Source organism: Leiobunum rupestre, chromosome 8 (assembly GCF_980474605.1).
Source record: "Leiobunum rupestre chromosome 8, qqLeiRupe1.1.hap1, whole genome shotgun sequence".
Lineage (NCBI taxonomy): Eukaryota > Metazoa > Arthropoda > Arachnida > Opiliones > Sclerosomatidae > Leiobunum > Leiobunum rupestre.
Genome location: NC_143391.1, coordinates 10,643,576 through 10,663,321, shown reverse-complemented (window position 1 = coordinate 10,663,321; position 19,746 = coordinate 10,643,576). Strand labels below are relative to the sequence as shown.

General features: G+C 38.7%; 2 protein-coding genes across 5 annotated transcripts in view; one reads left to right on the top strand and one right to left on the bottom strand.

Annotated features, from left to right (window-relative positions):
• The window catches only part of LOC149932366 (cell adhesion molecule Dscam1-like), a 105,107-nt gene extending 99,801 nt beyond the window's left edge, over window positions 1–5,306 (top strand). For all 3 annotated transcript variants that reach the window (XM_090156870.1, XM_090156872.1, XM_090156871.1), the window contains 13 exons: window positions 500–614; window positions 678–832; window positions 899–997; window positions 1,062–1,235; window positions 1,313–1,612; window positions 1,679–1,867; window positions 1,926–2,147; window positions 2,327–2,481; window positions 2,884–2,941; window positions 3,096–3,410; window positions 3,479–3,731; window positions 4,314–4,459; window positions 4,626–5,306. In XM_090156870.1, coding sequence (XP_090012996.1) covers window positions 500–614; window positions 678–832; window positions 899–997; window positions 1,062–1,235; window positions 1,313–1,612; window positions 1,679–1,867; window positions 1,926–2,147; window positions 2,327–2,481; window positions 2,884–2,941; window positions 3,096–3,410; window positions 3,479–3,731; window positions 4,314–4,459; window positions 4,626–4,687 — 2,243 coding nt within the window. In that variant the 3' untranslated portion in view covers window positions 4,688–5,306. The remainder of the gene's footprint in view (window positions 1–499; window positions 615–677; window positions 833–898; window positions 998–1,061; window positions 1,236–1,312; window positions 1,613–1,678; window positions 1,868–1,925; window positions 2,148–2,326; window positions 2,482–2,883; window positions 2,942–3,095; window positions 3,411–3,478; window positions 3,732–4,313; window positions 4,460–4,625) is intronic.
• Window positions 5,307–17,919: 12,613 nt separating this feature from the next.
• The window catches only part of LOC149932365 (uncharacterized), a 66,527-nt gene continuing 64,700 nt past the window's right edge, over window positions 17,920–19,746 (bottom strand). For both annotated transcript variants that reach the window (XM_090155481.1, XM_090155482.1), the window contains exon 6: window positions 17,920–19,149. In XM_090155481.1, the coding sequence (XP_090011607.1) occupies window positions 19,040–19,149 (110 nt within the window). In that variant the 3' untranslated portion in view covers window positions 17,920–19,039. The remainder of the gene's footprint in view (window positions 19,150–19,746) is intronic.

Below are 19,746 nucleotides of genomic sequence, written 5' to 3'. Positions count from 1 at the left end.
AGTTACGTTCAATATATTGAATCGAGTAGCTAAAGTATTATTTCTTTTTTGCCGTATAGATAAAATTTATTGTAGCAGTATATTTGAAATAAAGGACATTAGAAAACCAACCTCTGACCCTTTTAATCCCGAGCCTCCGACTCAATCCTTTTCTCCTATATAATTCTTACCCAGTACGAACACTAGAGCTACCATGGACAGTAAATATTTTAGTTGGTCACACAGGTATGGAGGTTGGGTATAAAATATAATTTCGTTTTCTCGTCCCCTTATACCCTCTTCAGACGTTCATAATATGAGTAGATTTCGTCTTATAAAGTTTGAAGGTAATATGCAGTTACTGTTAGCGTACGCGGTTTAAAAATTCACTTTGTTTTACAAAATATATGTAAACGCATATTTAACTATACCTGCGCGTAGAGGGTATTAGAGATATGTACTGACTATGATCTTCTAAAACTAATTGTCCACATCTTAATCGACTTTTTAATTTTGTTAGTGCCAGCGCGTATTGTTAATTTCGGTGATGAAGTGAAAGTTATAACCGGAGACACCGCTTCTTTGGCCTGTCACGCTGTCGGAGTGGAGCCTTTAAAACGGGAATGGAAATACGGGTTGGTCTCGTTTGATAAATGGTTTCAATTCTATTTAATTACCACCGTTGATCTTTATTATAGCGATCACGAAAAGTCCGATTCGAGTCGAGTTGAAGTTCTTTCGGACGGTTCTCTGGTGATAAGGAAGGTACACGCGTCAGACGCCAAAAATTACACCTGTCAAGTGCAAAATATACACGGAGTTGATGAAATTAGTTATCGAATTATAGTTCGAAGTAGGCAACTTGTAAAAATCATTTGGTTTTGTGAATAATCATTAACGAGCTGCCTTATCTCTACAGCCATTTCTCATCAACAAGTACAAGCCAAAGTTGTCTCTACGACAACCAGTTCGGTTCAAATTGAACTACTTCACTCTATCGAAAATCATCCAGCTAGGGGTTGGTTCCTCTTAGTACGTGGGTGAATACGAATCTTAGTTCTAAAGTGAATCCCATTCTACAGGGTACGACGCTCGTTTCCAACCTGAAAATGGCGAATGGAAGCATCACCACGTTTCGGGAAGGAAGCATATCACCGTCGACCAGCTTGATTGCGGCACCAGGTATCAGTTGTACTTGAATTCAGAAGGAAGGGCCGAACGAAGCAACACTGTTACTTTCAGGACCCAAGGAAGTGGTCAGGATGATCGTTGTTTACATACGATTTATTTAAACTGTTAAAGTTGGGTCTAACTAGGTTTATTTCTACTTTAGCTCCAATCGCGCCGAAGAAAGAGGAATTTATATCGGCTAATTCAACCCATATCTTTCTCCACTTGAACGCTTGGCAAAATGGGGGTTGTCCGTTGTCCCATTTGTCCATCGATTACCGTCCTAACAAGCAAATTCATTGGACTTCCCTGACAAAGCACGTGTCTCCCGACCACCAAAGTCACTTGTCTTTACCGAATCTGACTCCGGACACTTGGTATTCGTTAAGAATTATCGCTCACAACGCTGTTGGCACCACCACCATCGAGTACGAAGTAGCGACTGTACTCCCTAATGCCGGAGGTGACGGTTTTCTCCACAATAATGGATTCACGTCTATAACTAAACCTTATTCGCGGTTTCTAATAGTTTATGGTGCTGATATGAACGGTAAAAGTGGCGGGGCCACTTCGCTGTTCTTCGAAGACACAACGACCTTGGTGTCGATGGCGTCTTCGGGCATCGTTCTGATCGCCGGTGTGGTCGCCGTCGTGTGCCTTGTCATGTACAAAAGAAGGAGGAATACGCGACATCACTGCCGGGGAACCAGGTCCTCAGGTAAGACATTGGTCGTTCGAAGGCATCGCTACGCAATTCACACGATTGCGTTACTTAGGAGATGCTTCTTCTCGAAGTGATGTTGCCACTACGACGTCTCTGATGGCCAATTTGGAGAAGAAGTCCCAACGCAGCGAATCCAGCCGCCATAGCCAGAGCCAGAGCCAAAGTCAAAGTCACAATAGAGATATGCCTTCCTACTTTTCGTCACCTGTTCGAAAAGTTGCACCCACTAACAATGTCCCAGCACGGCCCATAAATTCTCCTTCTACCAGTAGATGTAATAAATCATTGACATTTATCCCTCATCTTCTATATCTTTAGTTTCCTTCAGGCATATTTAATAATTAAGACTTTTGGTAAAGCGGTATTAAAAGCATTTTGTTAGAATTTATTCCTCTTTGTTAGGAATATATTTTCTCTTTGATAAACGGGTTTTTCATACCATATATTCACCAGCCAAATTGCAACGGAAATCTGTCGAATACGAAGAAGAAATTACTCCATACGCGACGTTTCGACTTCCCGACGTCAACAACGAAGAAAACGAAAACCCTCCGGAAGAATTTAAGACTTTCAGTTTGAGACACGGCGAACCATCTTACATGTTGAAAGTAGACCACTTTGTTCATATACACTCGTAAATGGGTTATAAATTTCCGCAACAGTGTAGACGACCATATTAGAAACTCAACCGCCTACCTACCGGATTTTTAAATAAGAGACGCGTGTAACAACGATTAGATGGTGTCATATTGGACCCGTAGAATATACACCCCAGGACTGGACAGTAGGATCTTATTGATCTTGGCGCCCAGTTTGACTCGCGAACGTCCAGGCAAGAAAATCGGAAGAACCGGGGGACTAGGGAAAACAATATCTACTAGAGAGATATAATGTTTCCATTCTTGGGGTGTAAATTCTTCCTTTGGTTCGACCACTGTTTCGAAAAGGTTGCAACCCGTTTGAAGGCGAGAGAAAGAAAATGCTTTTATAAACTCTTTTTCGATCTTCAGTCGAGCTTGGACGCTCCTTCTAGTAAAAGTGAAAAAGAAGAGTTGTACCATAGTCAAGGTAAACGAATTTCTCATCATTCTTTGTATTCGATTCAAACCCTAAGTTATTTTTGATTAACGCTTTCTTTTATGAGCGCAAATTCTATTTAATTTTATCAGTTCTTACCGTTAAGTTTCTTTTCATTTCATTATCGACATTGACTCGCGGGTAGTTTGCTTGTTTTGCGATCGAAGTATGGTTCTTTTTTTGCGATATGTTTGGGTTGTGCTTGTAGCGCATAACAGCCACAGTCTAACGTCTGGTTCCTCGAATCAAGAGGAGCTGATGCGGGCCTACGAATACGCTCGGCGCCAACCTCCTTTGCCCCTACATTACGACAGCTCCAGTACCAGAAACCAGAGTCGAACCAGCGGAACGGCGACCACCGAATCCGAAGCCACGGACCCAGGCATACGCCAATTTAGCGGCACTCCCCCGAGACCCAACGAAAGGCGTCAGGGAGCTTGTCTCACACCCGGTTTATCAGGTGACTTGACGCCCGTTATGCGTCCTTAATAGCCATGACTATTTTCATCGTTATCCCTGTACGAGTAGTGGTTTTTAACGAAGCCGGAACGTCGAACCAGCAAAGCACCAACGATTCGTCGAGCACCTCCGAAGAATCGACTCCGGTCAATACCCCTTGTCAGCCGAGGAATTCAGGCGGAATCCACGGTTTCTCGGCGGGAATGCCTCGTGATCGGTCCAGAAATTGGAGCGCCGCCGGAGTTCCCAATAGGAGCCGAAGCCAACAGCAACAACCTTTAACTGGTGCCAAGAAGCCGTCATCTAAAGCCATCAAGAAAGGGTACGGGAGGAGCGGGAAATCGCAGCAAAGCTACCATAGATCCTCCTAGTCTAAATTCAAATAGGTTTGTACTAGTTAGGTCTTATGGTGCAGCGACTGCCCTCGACAATACGATAAAGTGGTCCCTCTTACCATTGGTAAACTTGTCATTATTTTATGACGGAACCAAAGCGCTTTATAAGTCATTCACCCCCGCCAACTTTAAACGATAAATTTCCATTAATGACAATACGGGTTTGCGGAGGACGAGACTTAAAGCGTTTTGGTAGACGTACTTATATTGATAGTATAAAATAAAAATCGCAAATTTGTGTTCGTTACAAAGTTTCTGCACCATAATTTAATTTATACGATTTTTGGAATCGCTCGCCGTGTTTTATTATTATTGATTCTCTTATTCTGATTGTGGAGACGTTTCGTAGCTGATTAGATAGTTTAAGTTTATCTTTGTCTGGAATCCTTAACGATATTAGACGGAGGCTCACTACCGTTCTTTCTTTTTCATCATTTTAACTATTTTTTCCCCTCTGACGTCGTAAATGCTGGGGCGTTGATTCCAAATATTTTTCAAAATTTTTGCAGACTCTCGAGTGACGAGAGTGACAGCGAAGGGACTTTGTACACTTTCAACGGCTGTAACGACGCGGGACCCGTTCGAGCCAGCAGTGGAAATGAACTTTCGGAAACCGAGTGTGACCGTGAGCGACTCGCCAGGCTTTCATCCAGAGGTAATAACCGGTCCTATTGCTTCCTTCACAATTTGTCGCTGTCCGCTGGTTTAAATTCCTCCGCGAGACCCATTTCCACTTCCATTTCCTTTACCCTCTTTGTCAATCAACTCGTCAAATAGAACGTCACTTACTGAAATTCTTGGTTCAATTTGACTGTCCGTAGGGGCTTTTCCTAGACGGCCTCCGATCAGAACAAGAACGAAAGCCGATATCATAGACTGCTAGCGACTAAATATTCATATTTAAGTAAAAAATAAAATTGGTGTCTGCTGGTCGGACATTATAGGAGGATTCGTAAAAGTGGTTTACATTCGGTTTTCTTAAAATCAACAGTACAAAAGAACTCTCTCGCTACTATGAAAAAAGAACTTAAATATAATGAAACACTAGGCTATCATTCCAATCATCATTTTTGTTCATAAATTAAAAACATTGCTATTAAAACCCGAAACTCTATTCACAAGGAACGAATTATCTGGAAAATATCAAAATCGTCAAACAGTTATTACGACACGTCTTAGGTTTTTTTCTATATGCGCGGAAGAGTGTAGTAGTGATAAATATACAAAATTAACCGGTATGTAGTGAACAGTATGCGTGTTTTTCACAAGAGGAGTCGAGATTGAATGGTGTATATTACGAATATGAACGTGAAACGTCTATAAACCGACTCGGTAAATGATTAAAACTACGGATGAAAATCATTTTAAATAAGTCTATGTTATACGTTAAATGTATGACTGAGAGCTTGGCATTTTTTAATTTTTATTCAAATTGATTATTAGCCAACCATCCTGTGAAATATTTATTCGTTTTCAAAGCGGACATAGTAGAAAAGACATGTCTCTATAACTACGAAAATGTTGTTAGAATAATAAAATTCTGTTGACAATAACAGCCCTCAACTCCGAAGGACATTATTACTTGTTTGTTGTCTTTTATTAGAATTAGTAAAGAAAGATTTTTAGTTGTTTTTTAATGTTTCCATTCTTATCATATTTTCCTCACGTGTTTAAGTTTCCTGGAAATAGCGTTTTCTTGTAGAGTCGTTCTTCCACATTTTGCGTAAAGAGCTTGGGTAGTGGTTTCGGGCTTTATTTGGGTTAAACGGTCCATATAAAAAATATACTTCCGCTTTAAAAATGCCTGGCAATCGACGTATGCAATTTTTTTTTTAAATAACCGTTGCCAATCTTAGCCGGGGTATATTAAGAATGTGGAGGGTCGCACCGAACTTGCTGACAGTGAATCAATATGCTGCCTTTTGAACTGCACGCGTTGTATCGCAACTCAACTTGCTTTTATTCCACTCATATCGGACTAAACAAAGTTGTAGACGACAGCTCAATTTGGTTAAACATAATATTTCCATCTTTGGAGAGGAAATTAGCAACAGGAAGTACTCTTGCTTCTGGAAAGTATATGGCCTGAATGTGCTTAATGGACAAGTTGATTTTATTTAGGTATGGAAGGTCCTTTCTTGTATTACATGGAAATTTGGATAGAACCAAAATAAACATGTCCTGTCTACACTTTAAGGTTATCTAGAATTGCGAGTATGGTCAACTTAAATATAAAGTACATGATAAAAAAACGAGTGTGATAAAAATTTATATGCTTAATATATGCACTTATGGTATACCACACTGAATTAACAACTAAGACTGTATTTAAACAACGAATCGGGTATGTAAGTTATTGCACATAGAGTGCTAAAGGCGCTTTAAACATATTTTCCATGAAGTACTTTTAAATCTGATCATAACTAATCTAGAGCCTAACCTACGTGTAACCTTAATAAATCCCAAGGTAAAATTAATACCCAGAAATTCCCATTGAGCATGAGGGTCACCCTGGGTTAAAGAAATTGAACGTGACAAGTTATGGATTCCATCATTCCTAGAATAAATGATTAAGTATATTCGAGAACGGCACTTTCATCACCAGCCAAAACCAATGAATCTTTAACAGTCAAGACCAAGACACTCTATTGTTATCAACTTCATAATGCATATTAGCTGTAGCTAATGAATAGAGTCGTTATGCCATTGTAACAACAATCTTATCAACATAGTCCTTTTCAATGTTAAAACATTACGCAATATTTTATCCACGTTTGGTATCCCCGCTATTGTAAAAATGGACAGTGGTTCACCATATTCAACGGTGGAGAATCCCAAAAGTTTCCAAATGAATATTTCAGACCCGAAACCAAGTCAATCAGTTATTAAAATAAATTAAAAAAACTAGCCTAATCTATATCTTAAATACCTCCATCATAACTGTAATCATTGCTGATTATTCTATTATATTGTTCATACATTGTTCGATGAATTTAGTTTGAAACTAAATAATCACGATAAACTTTAGCTTTACCTTTACAATCTAATTTCGTAGTAGGTCGATTGGGAATATTAAATTGATAGAATTACGTCCGTTGAATAGGAATATCGTTTGAATGTTTATTAAAAAATCGATAAGAAGTGTGTTGGTCGATTGGGGTTAGATCATATATGATTATTTCCAATTATTTGGTTTATTACCGAATAATGTATATGAAAGAAAGGCATTGTTATCAAATAGGTTACTATTTATAGTTTATTTTTAAAACGATTGGAAGACATCATATGCTACATAGCGTGCATGTTGGTAATTTTTGGAAATATATTCCTACCTACTTTGCTCCTGATGCACGTATTCCAGCAACGTTTGGCATTTTAACAGCTTGATTAACATACATTTCGGCGAATTGAAAAAGCCTTCAAGCTTTTTTGGAGACGTTGGTTCAATTTCAAGTAACTATGTTCAAAAATAACCTACAAAGCATACACATATTTTTAAAAAGTACTAACTATTTTAATGGAAATTAAATTAAAATTATGATCACGACGACATCCGTTAGGTATAGGTAGGGTAAGAATCGTAGTCATCTTCCCAAAAAGTGATCGATAAAATGCTGTGTGTGTCTCTGCTCGAGTCGACCCAGAGCAATTTTATTGATTTGTCATATTTTAAATCCGATTAAACCAAATATTTATTTCGTATAATAATGTATGAAAAATAATTTGCATAAAAGTCTTAAGATTGGACATCAGTGTTTTTCAATTAAATTGGTGTCTCTCGGCAATGAACCGCGCTAGATGTCGCTCCGCTGCCAAAAAACTGTACAACGTCGAGATGAGCCCACTGGACTTAAATCTATTATAGGAAAATAAGGTGTGTCGTTCACTGCGCCCAAGACGGGGACAAGAATTAATACCATAGTTAATTCGATTTTCTGGGTCGGTTTTAGTTTCTTGTTAACAATAATATGATTTGCAAAATTGAAATAAAAGTTTGTATCAAGTTTGCAAAACCGACCAAAATGGTTTATTAGTTATCATCACCACCTTGTATGGGCTTTAGGCTTTGCAGCTGTGACTGCCTGCAAACTTTGTGTTGCGAAATAAATATTAGTATCATATCCTGTCTCTTACCTCAATAATCTTTAAAATCCTGTTTACTAAACCTTAATTTTAATTTAAATACATATAATCATAAAAAGATGGCTCTTATAAAATTTCTTCTAAAATAACCGTTTTTTAAGTTAGAGCAAAGAAGTGACGTCATAAATTAAAAATTAACATATCCTAGATAAAATTAGGAGTGCTATACCATTCATAATTAATTAAAATATTCACAACGACAGTGAAATATTCTTGGCCAGTTTAATGTTACATACGTTCTTTTAATATTAAAATTTAAGAGTTTGCAAAATGTCTGCCATTCGTTCGGTATTACATTTCGTAATATAACTCTGTATAACTCTTTCAGTAACTAAGCCCTATATAACACTTTTCGAACATTGCAGCCGACACGGATGTGTTCGAATGAAAGTGCGAAGCGTAGTTGATTTTGTTTTATTTTAAAGGCATTTTGTCGTATGTTTCGCGTTGAAAAGAATACTTATCCGTTAAATATATCATACGCGTATATTTGACGTCCATTCGTGAGTCCGTGTGGTTCAGTCCCGTCTTCACTGGTGTTAGTCTGTCCTTCTTTGTTTAATATTATATCGAGTCGCTTGTGTTTACGCCCTAGAGCGTCCCGAGTCTTTAATTAAAAGGTCCCAAGAATTTTAATGGAAAATCGTTCTTCGCAACACGGAGTCGCATTCCTTTTTACGCGCCACCATTTTCTCAAACTCAGTTATTACGCGGAATAGACTATTCATTTTTGAAGGAATCATTTCTATAGACAATTTTGACCGGATTCGTTATTTCGCCTATTGGCCTAATTGTTTTCAATTCGCGTGACTAGACCTATTTTCACGCCACGCTTTTCGAGCTTAAAGCAGCGTTCAGACTATGTGAAAATATTACGTTAGCATCGGTCGTGTCGTTTCGGTTATGTTGGTCGCGTCGGTTCGTTCATTTCACTGTTCAGAAAGGAACCAACCCTGCACGAAGATTAACATAAAAAGTGATTGTTCATCCAATCAGAGCTCAGTAATAACGGCGGAAAAATTGAAATAATTTTTTTCCATCTCTGATTGGTTATAGTATTTCGATGGTTCTAAAGGTCGCCACTACCTAGAGTCAGCGCTGATGGGGCATAAGGCTATATGCCTGCTATGAACTTTTTGAGCGCAACGAAATGAAAAAATGGAAACGACACGCGCGAAAATTTAAAGTCTCTGTTGAGAAGTCTGAACGGTGTAAGAACTCGAAAGAACCGACACGATCGACGTAAACGTAATATTTTCACATAGTCTGAACGCTGCTTAAGAAACCTCTCTATAGCCACGTTCACACGTACCCTCTGAAACGTTTTGCCTCGTTTCGATCTCGCTGCGGTTCTTAGCCTGGATAGTAGATTTTAGAGGATCGGTAAAAAGCCTGGTTTTTAGCCCCGGTAAACCAATCACACTAAGGGAGTCGGCCAAGGTTATTTGAAAAAAACAAGTATCGCTGAGAGTGGACGATACTGTTCGAAAAAAGAAAAAAGATAAACACGAAGTACATTTTTACGCCAAAAGGTATTTTTTCACGTTTTTTTTAGATTAAATATGATATTCTAAATATCAGTTGACAGTTTTTATTGAATTAAAAATCCAAAATTAAAAATTACTAAAATATAAAGCGCAAAAATTACGTAACAATATCAACCGCATTAGATTGCCATTTTGAAATTTTAAGATCCCGTGGTACAAACGACCTTGCAAGACTCCCTCGGGAAATTCCGGGTGGGTATTTTACCCACCCGGAATTGATGTCATCAAAGTCACAGAATAGCTAGGTTTCCACAATTTTCCAGGGACTACGTATTTTTCCTATCCCCTCCTTGATTAAGTTAATTCATTCAGTATAAAAACTGCAGAAGTAAATTTGTAAAATAGATTATTAAATATTAGTTTTTAATTCTAATGAGACAAGCGTGAATAGTAAAATGCAGTCTTCCCAAAAGGGCAAATCACAACTTAAGCATAGACCTTTGACAAGTCTTTTCATTTCCTTCGCGTCCATCCCCTTTCTATTTCTGAAAATACGGTAAAAACTGACTTCTATCGGGAAGTGATGCGGAAGTTAAATACAACACTATCTTTATCTCATGCTTTAAATATCGGTGCTGTTGAAAACTATGCACGCGGCACTGCCCCGATTGAAATAGATTAAAGTAAATCATCAAAATCAAAATTTAAAAATACATAAAATGACAAAAGCATAATTTTCATAAGTGTATTTAAACGTTAATGTTTGTTGTCATTAGTCTCTTTGTATCAAACATTTATATAAAATAGTTATTAGCTACCTCCCGTTGTGAAGTAGGAATTATAAGTGCATATGCATACACTATAAATTTTAGAAGGTAAACGATACTAAATGTATATTACATATATGACATTGAGTTGATTATTTGGTTAGTAGTGGGCTCTAATGTAAGTGTTCAAAAAATAAATAACTGATTATCCCTAAACTGCTTATTTGACACCAAAGCCATAAAGTCTCCATTTATTTTTTAAATAATTGTAATTTAAATAATCGGTGCCTAATTTTAAGGAACGAAGTCTTCTACCACAAATTGGGGTAGTAAAAGTACCCACAGTTGTCAGTACTACGTTTTATAACGTTGTCTCTACCTTTCTATAAAATTGAGTTCAAATATTAGTATCCTTCAAACATCGTTACACGTAGCCATATGAATTTTAATAGCGACATGAAATCACGCGTCAAAATATTTGGAAAAATTGTCGAATCAGTTCATTTCCGAAAATGCAAAGCGCAGTACAGTTTTTGCATTGCGCAATTAATACTATGTAATAATAAATTTGAATAATACTAAATTTTTGTAGTTTTTACCTCTATCAATTTCTCTTAATTAGTATTATATAGGCCTATCTTTTTATGTAGGATAACCCAATAAATCCGCCCCCCCCCTTCTTCTGACTACCCACCCGAGATTAACACGATCCGCCGGCCCTGTTAATCATGTTAGAATATAAAAATTAACATTTCACGCGGGCAGCCGGGCACGCGGCATTAAAACCGCCGTCAAAACGAAGCCGTGTCGACCGGTAAGTTGGCATATTTTTTCCGACTTCCACCCGTTCCCGTTGCGCATGCGCGCCAATCTGAAACTTAAAAGGGAAAAGGGATGCCTTGAAACCGTAATTTCCTGGCTTCAAAAACTTATATTTTCTAGGCGTTATTGATTAAATTATAAATCGTGAAAAGACGGGCCTATGAAGTGAAACACGCCGATTTTAAATCCGTTTACAAAATTTAAATAGGAGAAGTGGTTGAGGTTAGAGCGCGACCCAAAAAAGGCCTAAAAGTCACTCAAGCTGAGTTGACGTCTTCCACGACCAAACCGGTAAATTGCCAATATACGCGCAGCAGAGGTGGAAATGGGGAAAAAAGATGAGCTCTAAATATACTCCGCGGCCGCGGAGTATAATAATTAGGAGTTCGTCTGCTCACGCATTTGAGTGACGTTTCAAAATATTCTAATTAAAAATGAATGCACCCAGAAGAAATTTGTTGGATTTTTTAAACAAATAGACAAAAAGTTGCGAGACATTTTCTTATAAAAAAAGCATAAAAATGTTATTAGGCGCAAACAAATTCACGATTGACGATTTTTGTAAATTCACAAAAACTGACTCGATGACGTCATGAATCGCTGCCAAAATGGTCAACGAAGCGGTTCAGCCGAAGCGATCTGAAACGCTGGGACGCGCAACGGTAACCGTTCACACGACGGGATACAAACGTTGCGGGAACGTGTGAACGAGGCTTATTTTAATTTAACGTTATTCTTTAGAAAAAGCTATTTGCGAAAAAGTAAGGTACTGTTTCGGAACGTTAGTAATTAGGTGACGCTTCGAAATTTGGTAGGCCTATTATTTTCTTGTAATAACTGGGAAAAGTAGTCCCGAAGCGTATATTAAAGTTCGAATGAAACTCCCCGTGGCAACAGAATTCGTCTAGTGACGTTAGGTCAATTTATAATTATTCGGCACTTGGTAAAAGCAGGGCGATCGGATACGTATGTAGGAAGGGGGTTGGTGTTTGGGTGGACTGGGGTTTAACGAAATAGGCGTTTTTTCGCGCGTGTTGAACGGGGGAGAACCTGTTTAAAGTAATCCGGCTAATGGGCTAGCTGTCCGCAAAGAGATTGTCCTCGTACGGTGCCACGCAAAAGTTGCCATCGACGGATCACGCGACGGAGCTTTATTTCCAGAGTATCGCGCGGGCTTTTCTGCCTCCGACTTTTAAATCTGCGTGTTCGAAGGAAGTTAATCAAAATATGTCCCCGCAATATTCCCTTCTTTCGCGGAAAAGTCATTCGGGAGGAAATTCCGAGAAAATTGCACCCTCACTCGTTTTCTCTTTTCGTTCTTCTCGCCGCCGCCGCCGAGGTTTTTGTAATGCGTCATCGTTCGGTCCAAAAAGAGGGAAGGCGGATGGAGGTGTAAATGGTTTCCTTAGTGAAATATACAAGGTCGCCTCGAAACCGTTATTTCCAGAGAAAATATATACGAAACACGGAGTCCCCCGTTCCTTAGTTTATACTTTTATAGGTCTCCCTATTGGATATATTCTGCTCAAAATAATGCCCTTAACGTAATTTATCGGCGAAAATTGCCTTTTCCTATTTTTACCGAGATGCTTATTTTCTCTGGCTTTTCAAAATTGTCTCGTCACCAACCGGGTTTGTTATGAAATAAAATCCTTAAATGAGACGTCACCGTCAGGTGGCGCTGAATAACCGCCAGCCAGAGCGGATAGGATTTTTTTGGAGAAAGTTACTTTTTGCGTCAGTTCATGTTTCTATAACGAGATAGGCGTTCCTCCCTATCGTATAGACCACTTGCTTAGTATGTGCATTCCCGTTTTAAAAATATCCCTAGTGACAGATATCTAAAGCAACAATATAAAAGTGTGAACTCGTAGAATAACTTTCAATGTGATATGAAACATGGACAGTAAATTAAGAGGACAGGTTTTCGATACCCTTCCACAGTGCATTTCATTTCTCCCCGCGTATCAATCAGCTCGAAAGACTCCGACAGGGCCGGCGTTAGGGGGGGGGGGGGTAAGCGGGGCAAAAGTACCCCGGGCCCGGGCTTCCGAAAGGGGCCAATGGCAATCTAATGCGGTTGATATTGTTACGTAATTTTTTGCGCTTCATATTTTAAGTAATTTTTAATTTTGGTTTTTTAATTCAATAAAAACTATCAACTGATATTTAGAATATCATATTTAATCTAAAAAAACGTGAAAAAAATACCTTTTGGCATAAAAATTTACTTTGTGTTGATCTTTTTTCTTTTTTCGAACAGTATCGTCCACTCTTAGCGATACTTGTTTTTTTTTTTTTTTTTTCAAATAACCTTGGCCGACTCCCTTAGTGTGATTGGTTTACGGGGGAGGGATAAAAACCAGGCTTTTTACCGATCCTCTAAAATCTACTATCCATGTATGAAATAAGGCGAAACCCCGCGAATGTTTGGTACTTGCGTCTGACACTAGATGGTGGAACACCTCCATCAGCTTCGCGCCGTATTGACTTTTTAGTTGTGGCACCCAGTTAAAAATTTTGATATGGCGAACCCGATGTATGTCACTAATAAAATAAATTAGGAATACATATTTATTTATCCCTTACGTATTGCGTCGTCGGTTGTGTTGTACTGCGAATTATACAGTGTTCTGTCATTAAGAACATTAAACACTAAATTCTACGCGCGCATCCATTCGAAACGACAAACGCGTCTGAAGGACCTTTAGGAACATTTGAATATAAGCCATGTATACACAGTTGGAATAATCTTTGGACTCTAGTGCGGTGCGCGGTTCAAAATGCCCGCTCTGAGAGGCTTCCAAGTCCTGAACTTTTAAATTATTCATATGCCCATCGTAAAAAAAAAGTAATATAAAAACCGAATTTTTCAAGCAATAAACACATAGAAAAATATCGTTTAAGTGTATCATTTACATACCCATATAAAATACGTTTTAAACTTGTTTAAGGGGGAAGGCTACTGTGGGCATTGTCTACTTTCGCGTTATTTCAAGCTGAACTCATTTAATTTTGTATTTTAACTTATTAAATTAATATTTAAGTGTAGAACAGCCTCTTGTTTAGTGCCTAAAATAATTTTGACAATTTTAAATTGAAAAGTTATTAAGTTATTACGTTTTAATTCGGACCCCCGGAGCTAAACAAGTTGGGCAAGCGCTCAAACTACCCTTTAGTTAGAACCTTATATCTCGTTAACTATTAATATTAGAATTATCAAAATTATTTTAAGCACTAGAGGAAGGTTCAATTATGTAATTGTTAAAACAGAAACGTTCAGCTTGAACGAAAAAGAGGCTTTTACTGTATTCTTCCCCCTTAAGGAATCCCCTTGATCTTAGTATAATATCTATTTAACAAATTAAACAAAGAACCAACCTTCTATTTTTAGACCAGTCTTTCTTACATCGATAAACTGCCAAATACGATGTGTCCGGTATTTGTCAATTTTGCGTATAGGATTTTGAATCTCAAGGTTTCCCCCCAGATTTCTTTTTTTCAATAGAGTGTACGGTCAAATATTACGTGTTTGGGTGTTTCGTCCATGGTTTGGTTTTTCAAACCGAACAATTACAGAACTAACCCAAATTTGAGTTCCTCCGAACCTAGCTTATTTTAGTTTGCCTTCCAAAAAAGAAACCCTAATTGTATCGTAATTCAAACGTCTATAAACGCCATTTTCATTCGTTACCCCGATTTTAAGTTAGTATTCTAAATTCTACTTTCCTAAAAATCCCTTTTGTCTTTCTAAAGAATACTTAGGAGTAACCACTAGGCCTCGTAGTTAATACGCAAAACGGAAACTCTTACTTCGGGGGATAAACTCATTTCGGAAAATCTTTCGCGCTCTTTCGTTTCTCTAGTTTAATTTGAATAAACGCAGTTTGTTGATTTATGCGTGCAACTTTAAGGAATTTTGCGCAAGAGGCATTTTGCTTGTTCGCGACGTATGTATCATTTCCCTTAAAATTAGTCCTAGCCCGAACAAAACATTAATTGTAAGACTCTCGACGCGTGAAAAAATTATCCACTAGGCTCTCATTTGAGGGTCGCCAAAGATTCGCGTGGCTCGCGAGTTGAGGGACCCACTTTCCCGGATAAGCACACGCAATGGAAATTAGGACGATTTTAATTATTTATACGTTAAGGAACGCGCGCACAGCGCTTCCATTTCGTTCGTAATATGAATGTTGACATTAGAACAATTCTCTAGAAACAACAACGACCCTCGCGGCGCTGACATTTTATCATTTCACTTTCGCAGCACCCTAAAGCCCAACAGATGGCGTTATTAAAACTAATTATAATCTTTTGAAGCTCGCATTTCGGTTCGATAATTATTAATAATTCAATAATAGAATACAACGGATTATGTTGATTTTTGGTTTTCTAACTAGGAAAAATCGATAAAGCTAACACCATAAGGATATAAATTGGGTCTAACGAGTAGTCTTTTCGGCAATAAAAATTAACCATTTACCATCGAATTCTCAAGATTTCAATAGGGGCTTAGAACGCATTCAGACCTGTTTTATCAGCTACCAATGCAAAGTAAAAAATGTAGCTTAATAATTAAGCGTTTTTTGCTTAAAGGGGAACGGTCAAGCTTTAACCAGTTAGATAGCCCTATAGCCCATTAAAAACTAAAATTTATTGCGAAAACCGCATCAAAAATATTGAGTGGTTAATTTTTAATAAAATAAAGAAATTTCGGGAAATCGAAAAGCGCGCGTCCGCCGCGACACCTGGTAAGAAGTCGGTGAGACAGAAAAACAACTTAAAAGCGCGCGCTGCTGAAGACGCGAAAAATTTGTTTTGCACGCACGGCGCGTTCCTGTTATAAGAGACTTGAGCCTAAATTGCGCGATTTTAAAAGTTAGGATAGTTCGCAAATCGCTCATACGGGGTCGCTAAGATGGCGACGAAAATTCTAACCCAAACACCTGGCGTTATTTTTCGTTTCAACTTTTTGGGCCAAAAGCTTTTTTTTTCAAGACAAAAAGGTACGTGTTAGTATATTGAACGTCTTGTTAATCTTTTGATACGGACATAAGGCCATATTTGGAAAAGCTTGGCCGTTCCCCTTTAATAGTTTTAGAAAGTCAATATATGATGTAGTTCGGCTTGAATTATGTTTTCTTCCAAAACGATGTTATATAAATTTACCTTAATCTGTTAAGGTACAATATTGAATGACATTATCAATATTAATATTTGAGGTATTATGTACTTCCGCTAATAATTATAAATGTTATCTTTTTTCAGTAATCAAAATTCCAAAAAAAAAAATTAAAATTATGGTAAGGAGGTCAGGAAATATGCACCCGGAGGAAAGGTGTTCAACACTGATGCCGCGTTACCTGTTCGAATAATACTTATTATTAGTAAATTTTACCTTGAATTAAAGTAGAATTTGGATGTAGCATTTTGGGTCGTATCATTTTCTCGGGAAAAATTAAAAAAAAAAAAAAAAATTATGAAAAGAGTTTTGAAAGTGTGAAAGAATAACCGTCCCAATGTCTTTTTGACACACCAATAACAATAATCAAATGCTACACCAGTTTGACCTTAATTTGACTTCCAGTCAACGTATTATCTAGTTTTCCAAATGACACAAAAAAGCATCAAACAGTTTTATTAAGACAATTTACATAGATCCAAATCCAAAGAGTTTTCTTTTGATTGCGGGTGAGCAGCGCTCTTTCCAGGCGGTGGAGGAGAAGGACCACCTGAGGGACCTTCGCACGATAGTATCAGACGTTGTGGAAGTGGGGGAGTCTATTATAAAATAATTTAGGGTAATCGATCCAGCCTAATATTTTCTTTTAACTCGTGTATAAGAAGCGGCGGCGTTTTCCCCAGTCACGGCCGAGATGAAGGCGAATCCCGGAGGGAAGGGATAGTCCCCTTTATTAAAGACATTGATCCTTGGAACGATCTCCGTCCCCCCATTAGCCTCGCTCAAAGAAAATACTCTAGATGAGAGAGAGAGAGGCTGACAGACGTTAAACGCGTCCCGTAACTTCGTAACCTCTCCGTATCGGCTTCCCGAAAGCCACGCGGCGTTTAGCGCTTGCAAAGGCTGGAAAACGATACGGGATACGTCATGGAGTTGTAATCCGAGAACGTAACTCAACTTGGGAGCGCGATAGAACCGAAGAAGCGCCCGTTTTCGATCGAAGACTCAACAAATTCCTGTAGCTTAATAGAAAAAAGTATCTAGCCAAAGAGAATAGATTGCTCGGACACGGTTCACCTAGTTGTAAATGACCAGTGGCCGGAGCTACGACCTCGAAACGCTCTCTCTTTCCGAGTATATTCCCCCGGCCACTCCTCCTATAGCCTGGTTGTATACTTTTCCTCCGAACACCTTTTCGGCGTTAGACATTGGAGGCAGACGCAGCGTGGTTTTTGGGGTCGCTTCTTCGAGCACCAACCGCCACTCCGAGAACTTGGGATCTCGCCTATAAAGGTAGTACTTCGCCGCGATCGTAAGCTAAACCCCGCGGATGGCGTCGAGGATGAAGTCCCGGAGTCGAGCTATTACGCCGAGCTTTCTTCAAGATTTGTTTTCTTGACCCGTTTTCTTAATAGCTCAATCGCGGTGTCAGAATTTGACGTATCGACCCGTAACGCCAAATTTCTTCTCTTACAATCTCTAACCTCTTCCATCGGCCGATTGAAAAATTTTCAAACACGATCTCATTTTCTACTGGCGAAACGAACTTACTTAGATTAAATTTTCTCGTTATTAATTCTTCCTTATTGAACCTAAAATCGTTACGAAAGAAACTTCATTATACGTATAACCGATAATTTTATTAGATTTTCGGTCACTACCGTTATATATTTACATCTTTGTTTTTCTTAAAATTAGTAAAATGTCCCGACAAATAAAATTTAAAAGAAAACACCGATTTAAACGATATAGTGTTGTACAAAAATAGACTCTGAAAAAACGATTTTATCTCTTTTTTTTTGGAAGGTGAGCTTTTTTGTCAACGTTTTTCTTTTTTCTCGTTTATCTTTTACGTAACTTGGTAATTCTGGAACCGTCACCGATTTGTTTTTCCTTTTTTTGGTTGAAATATTATAACGCCAACATCTTCTTATAAATACAAAGAAATATCTGTAATGCGTAAAGTTTTGGTTTGCTGTTTGAATATGTACCCTACTTTACGGAGAAACACGTTTCTTTGAACACCATTGAAATCCACTTTTTTATATCAACTGTACAGTTTTTTTTTGTTAATCCGTCTCCCAAAATCAGCACCATGTAAAAATGAAACACGTAGTCTTCGGTCCCCATCAGCTTTAGCAAAAAAAAGCGGCGAAAAATAGCAAAGAATAACACTGTTTTTAGAGGGTTTCTCGCTAAAGGAAAATATTTGTGAAAACGTGCTCGACCGATTCTGTTTCTATAGTTGGCCGTATTTCTTGGGATGGGGGGAAGAAGAGGGGGCATAATGGGATGAACCAAGTATTATATATATATTTAGCGGTATAACCATATTCGCTTGTCTCGACCATCACCTATATACGGGGAAAAGGTGATTTGGAACTGTAATTTTTTTAAAAGTCGTCCACACGCAGTTTTTGATATTTTCTGACACGATTTTTCCCTCTAAGCTTTTTTTTCTTCCTAACTTATCACAGGTGTCGCCACTTTATACATTTTTTCATTCTCCGAGGAAAATAGGGAGGGTGTTTGGAAAAAAATTAGAGGTAGGAAGTCTTTGGTGGGGAGGGAAGGGGATAAATGTTTCTTTATTAGTCGTTACCAATCTCTTTTAAGTTCTTTCTCTCTCATTCTTATAGCTCGTGCGGGATTAAGGAAACGGGGGGGGGGGGTAAGATGGTAGATTATTGGTGAAGGTGTACGAAATTCCATCGTACTCGGGGTGAAATTGAGGAAGGAGAGAGAGCGAGCGTATATGGACGTAGCACACACATACACGGCTTTTCTTATTTCCTTTCTTTACCAACTTCTTCTCTTTGAAGGAGTGAGAGCCGTTACGAGACTCTCGATAAGACGTCTTCCAGCCAAATGATGAATTCCAACCAGAACAATAAAGTCGGACGAACGATGGAAGCTCCCGAAGTCGAAGAGCTAGCGTCCTCCACTGCGCGCCGAGGATGAGACGAGCGAGAAAATGAAAAACAAGAAAAGAAATATTGAACGACATTTTTTGAGCCTTCTTCCTACTTCCTCGCGCTCGCTACCCCGTCTCCGTCCCGTTTCTTTCCTTTCTTGGCAGCCCGAGGCGACTCTACGGATGCTCCCGAATCTTAGAGAGGGTGTAAGAAAGAATAATGTCGGATTTCTACCATTCCTCCGCGCCCCTCCCCCTCGGCCCATCTTTCCTTCCTGGCGCGTCCGGCTTCGGCTTTTTTTCTTTCGCGTTTTGATAAACGACATGGGCGCCGCGAGTCCGCTCCCCGAGCGATAATCGATACCGTTCGCCAAAGACATTTTTGTCGTCCTCTGCGCTAAAACGCAGACGGCCCTCACGTTACCGACGCTACACCTTGACGTCCACTATCTACCACCTAACGTCGTCGTCCCTAGCTTGGACTATATATGACCAATACGCCGTCGTTTTAAATTTGGCAAAGTAACCGTATGACTAGTGTATGGTTGTAAAAATAGATTTTTTTCCCGGTGGACTCGCGAGGGAGAAATGTTAGCTAGCACCCATTGGAAATTACCCCATCCTCGT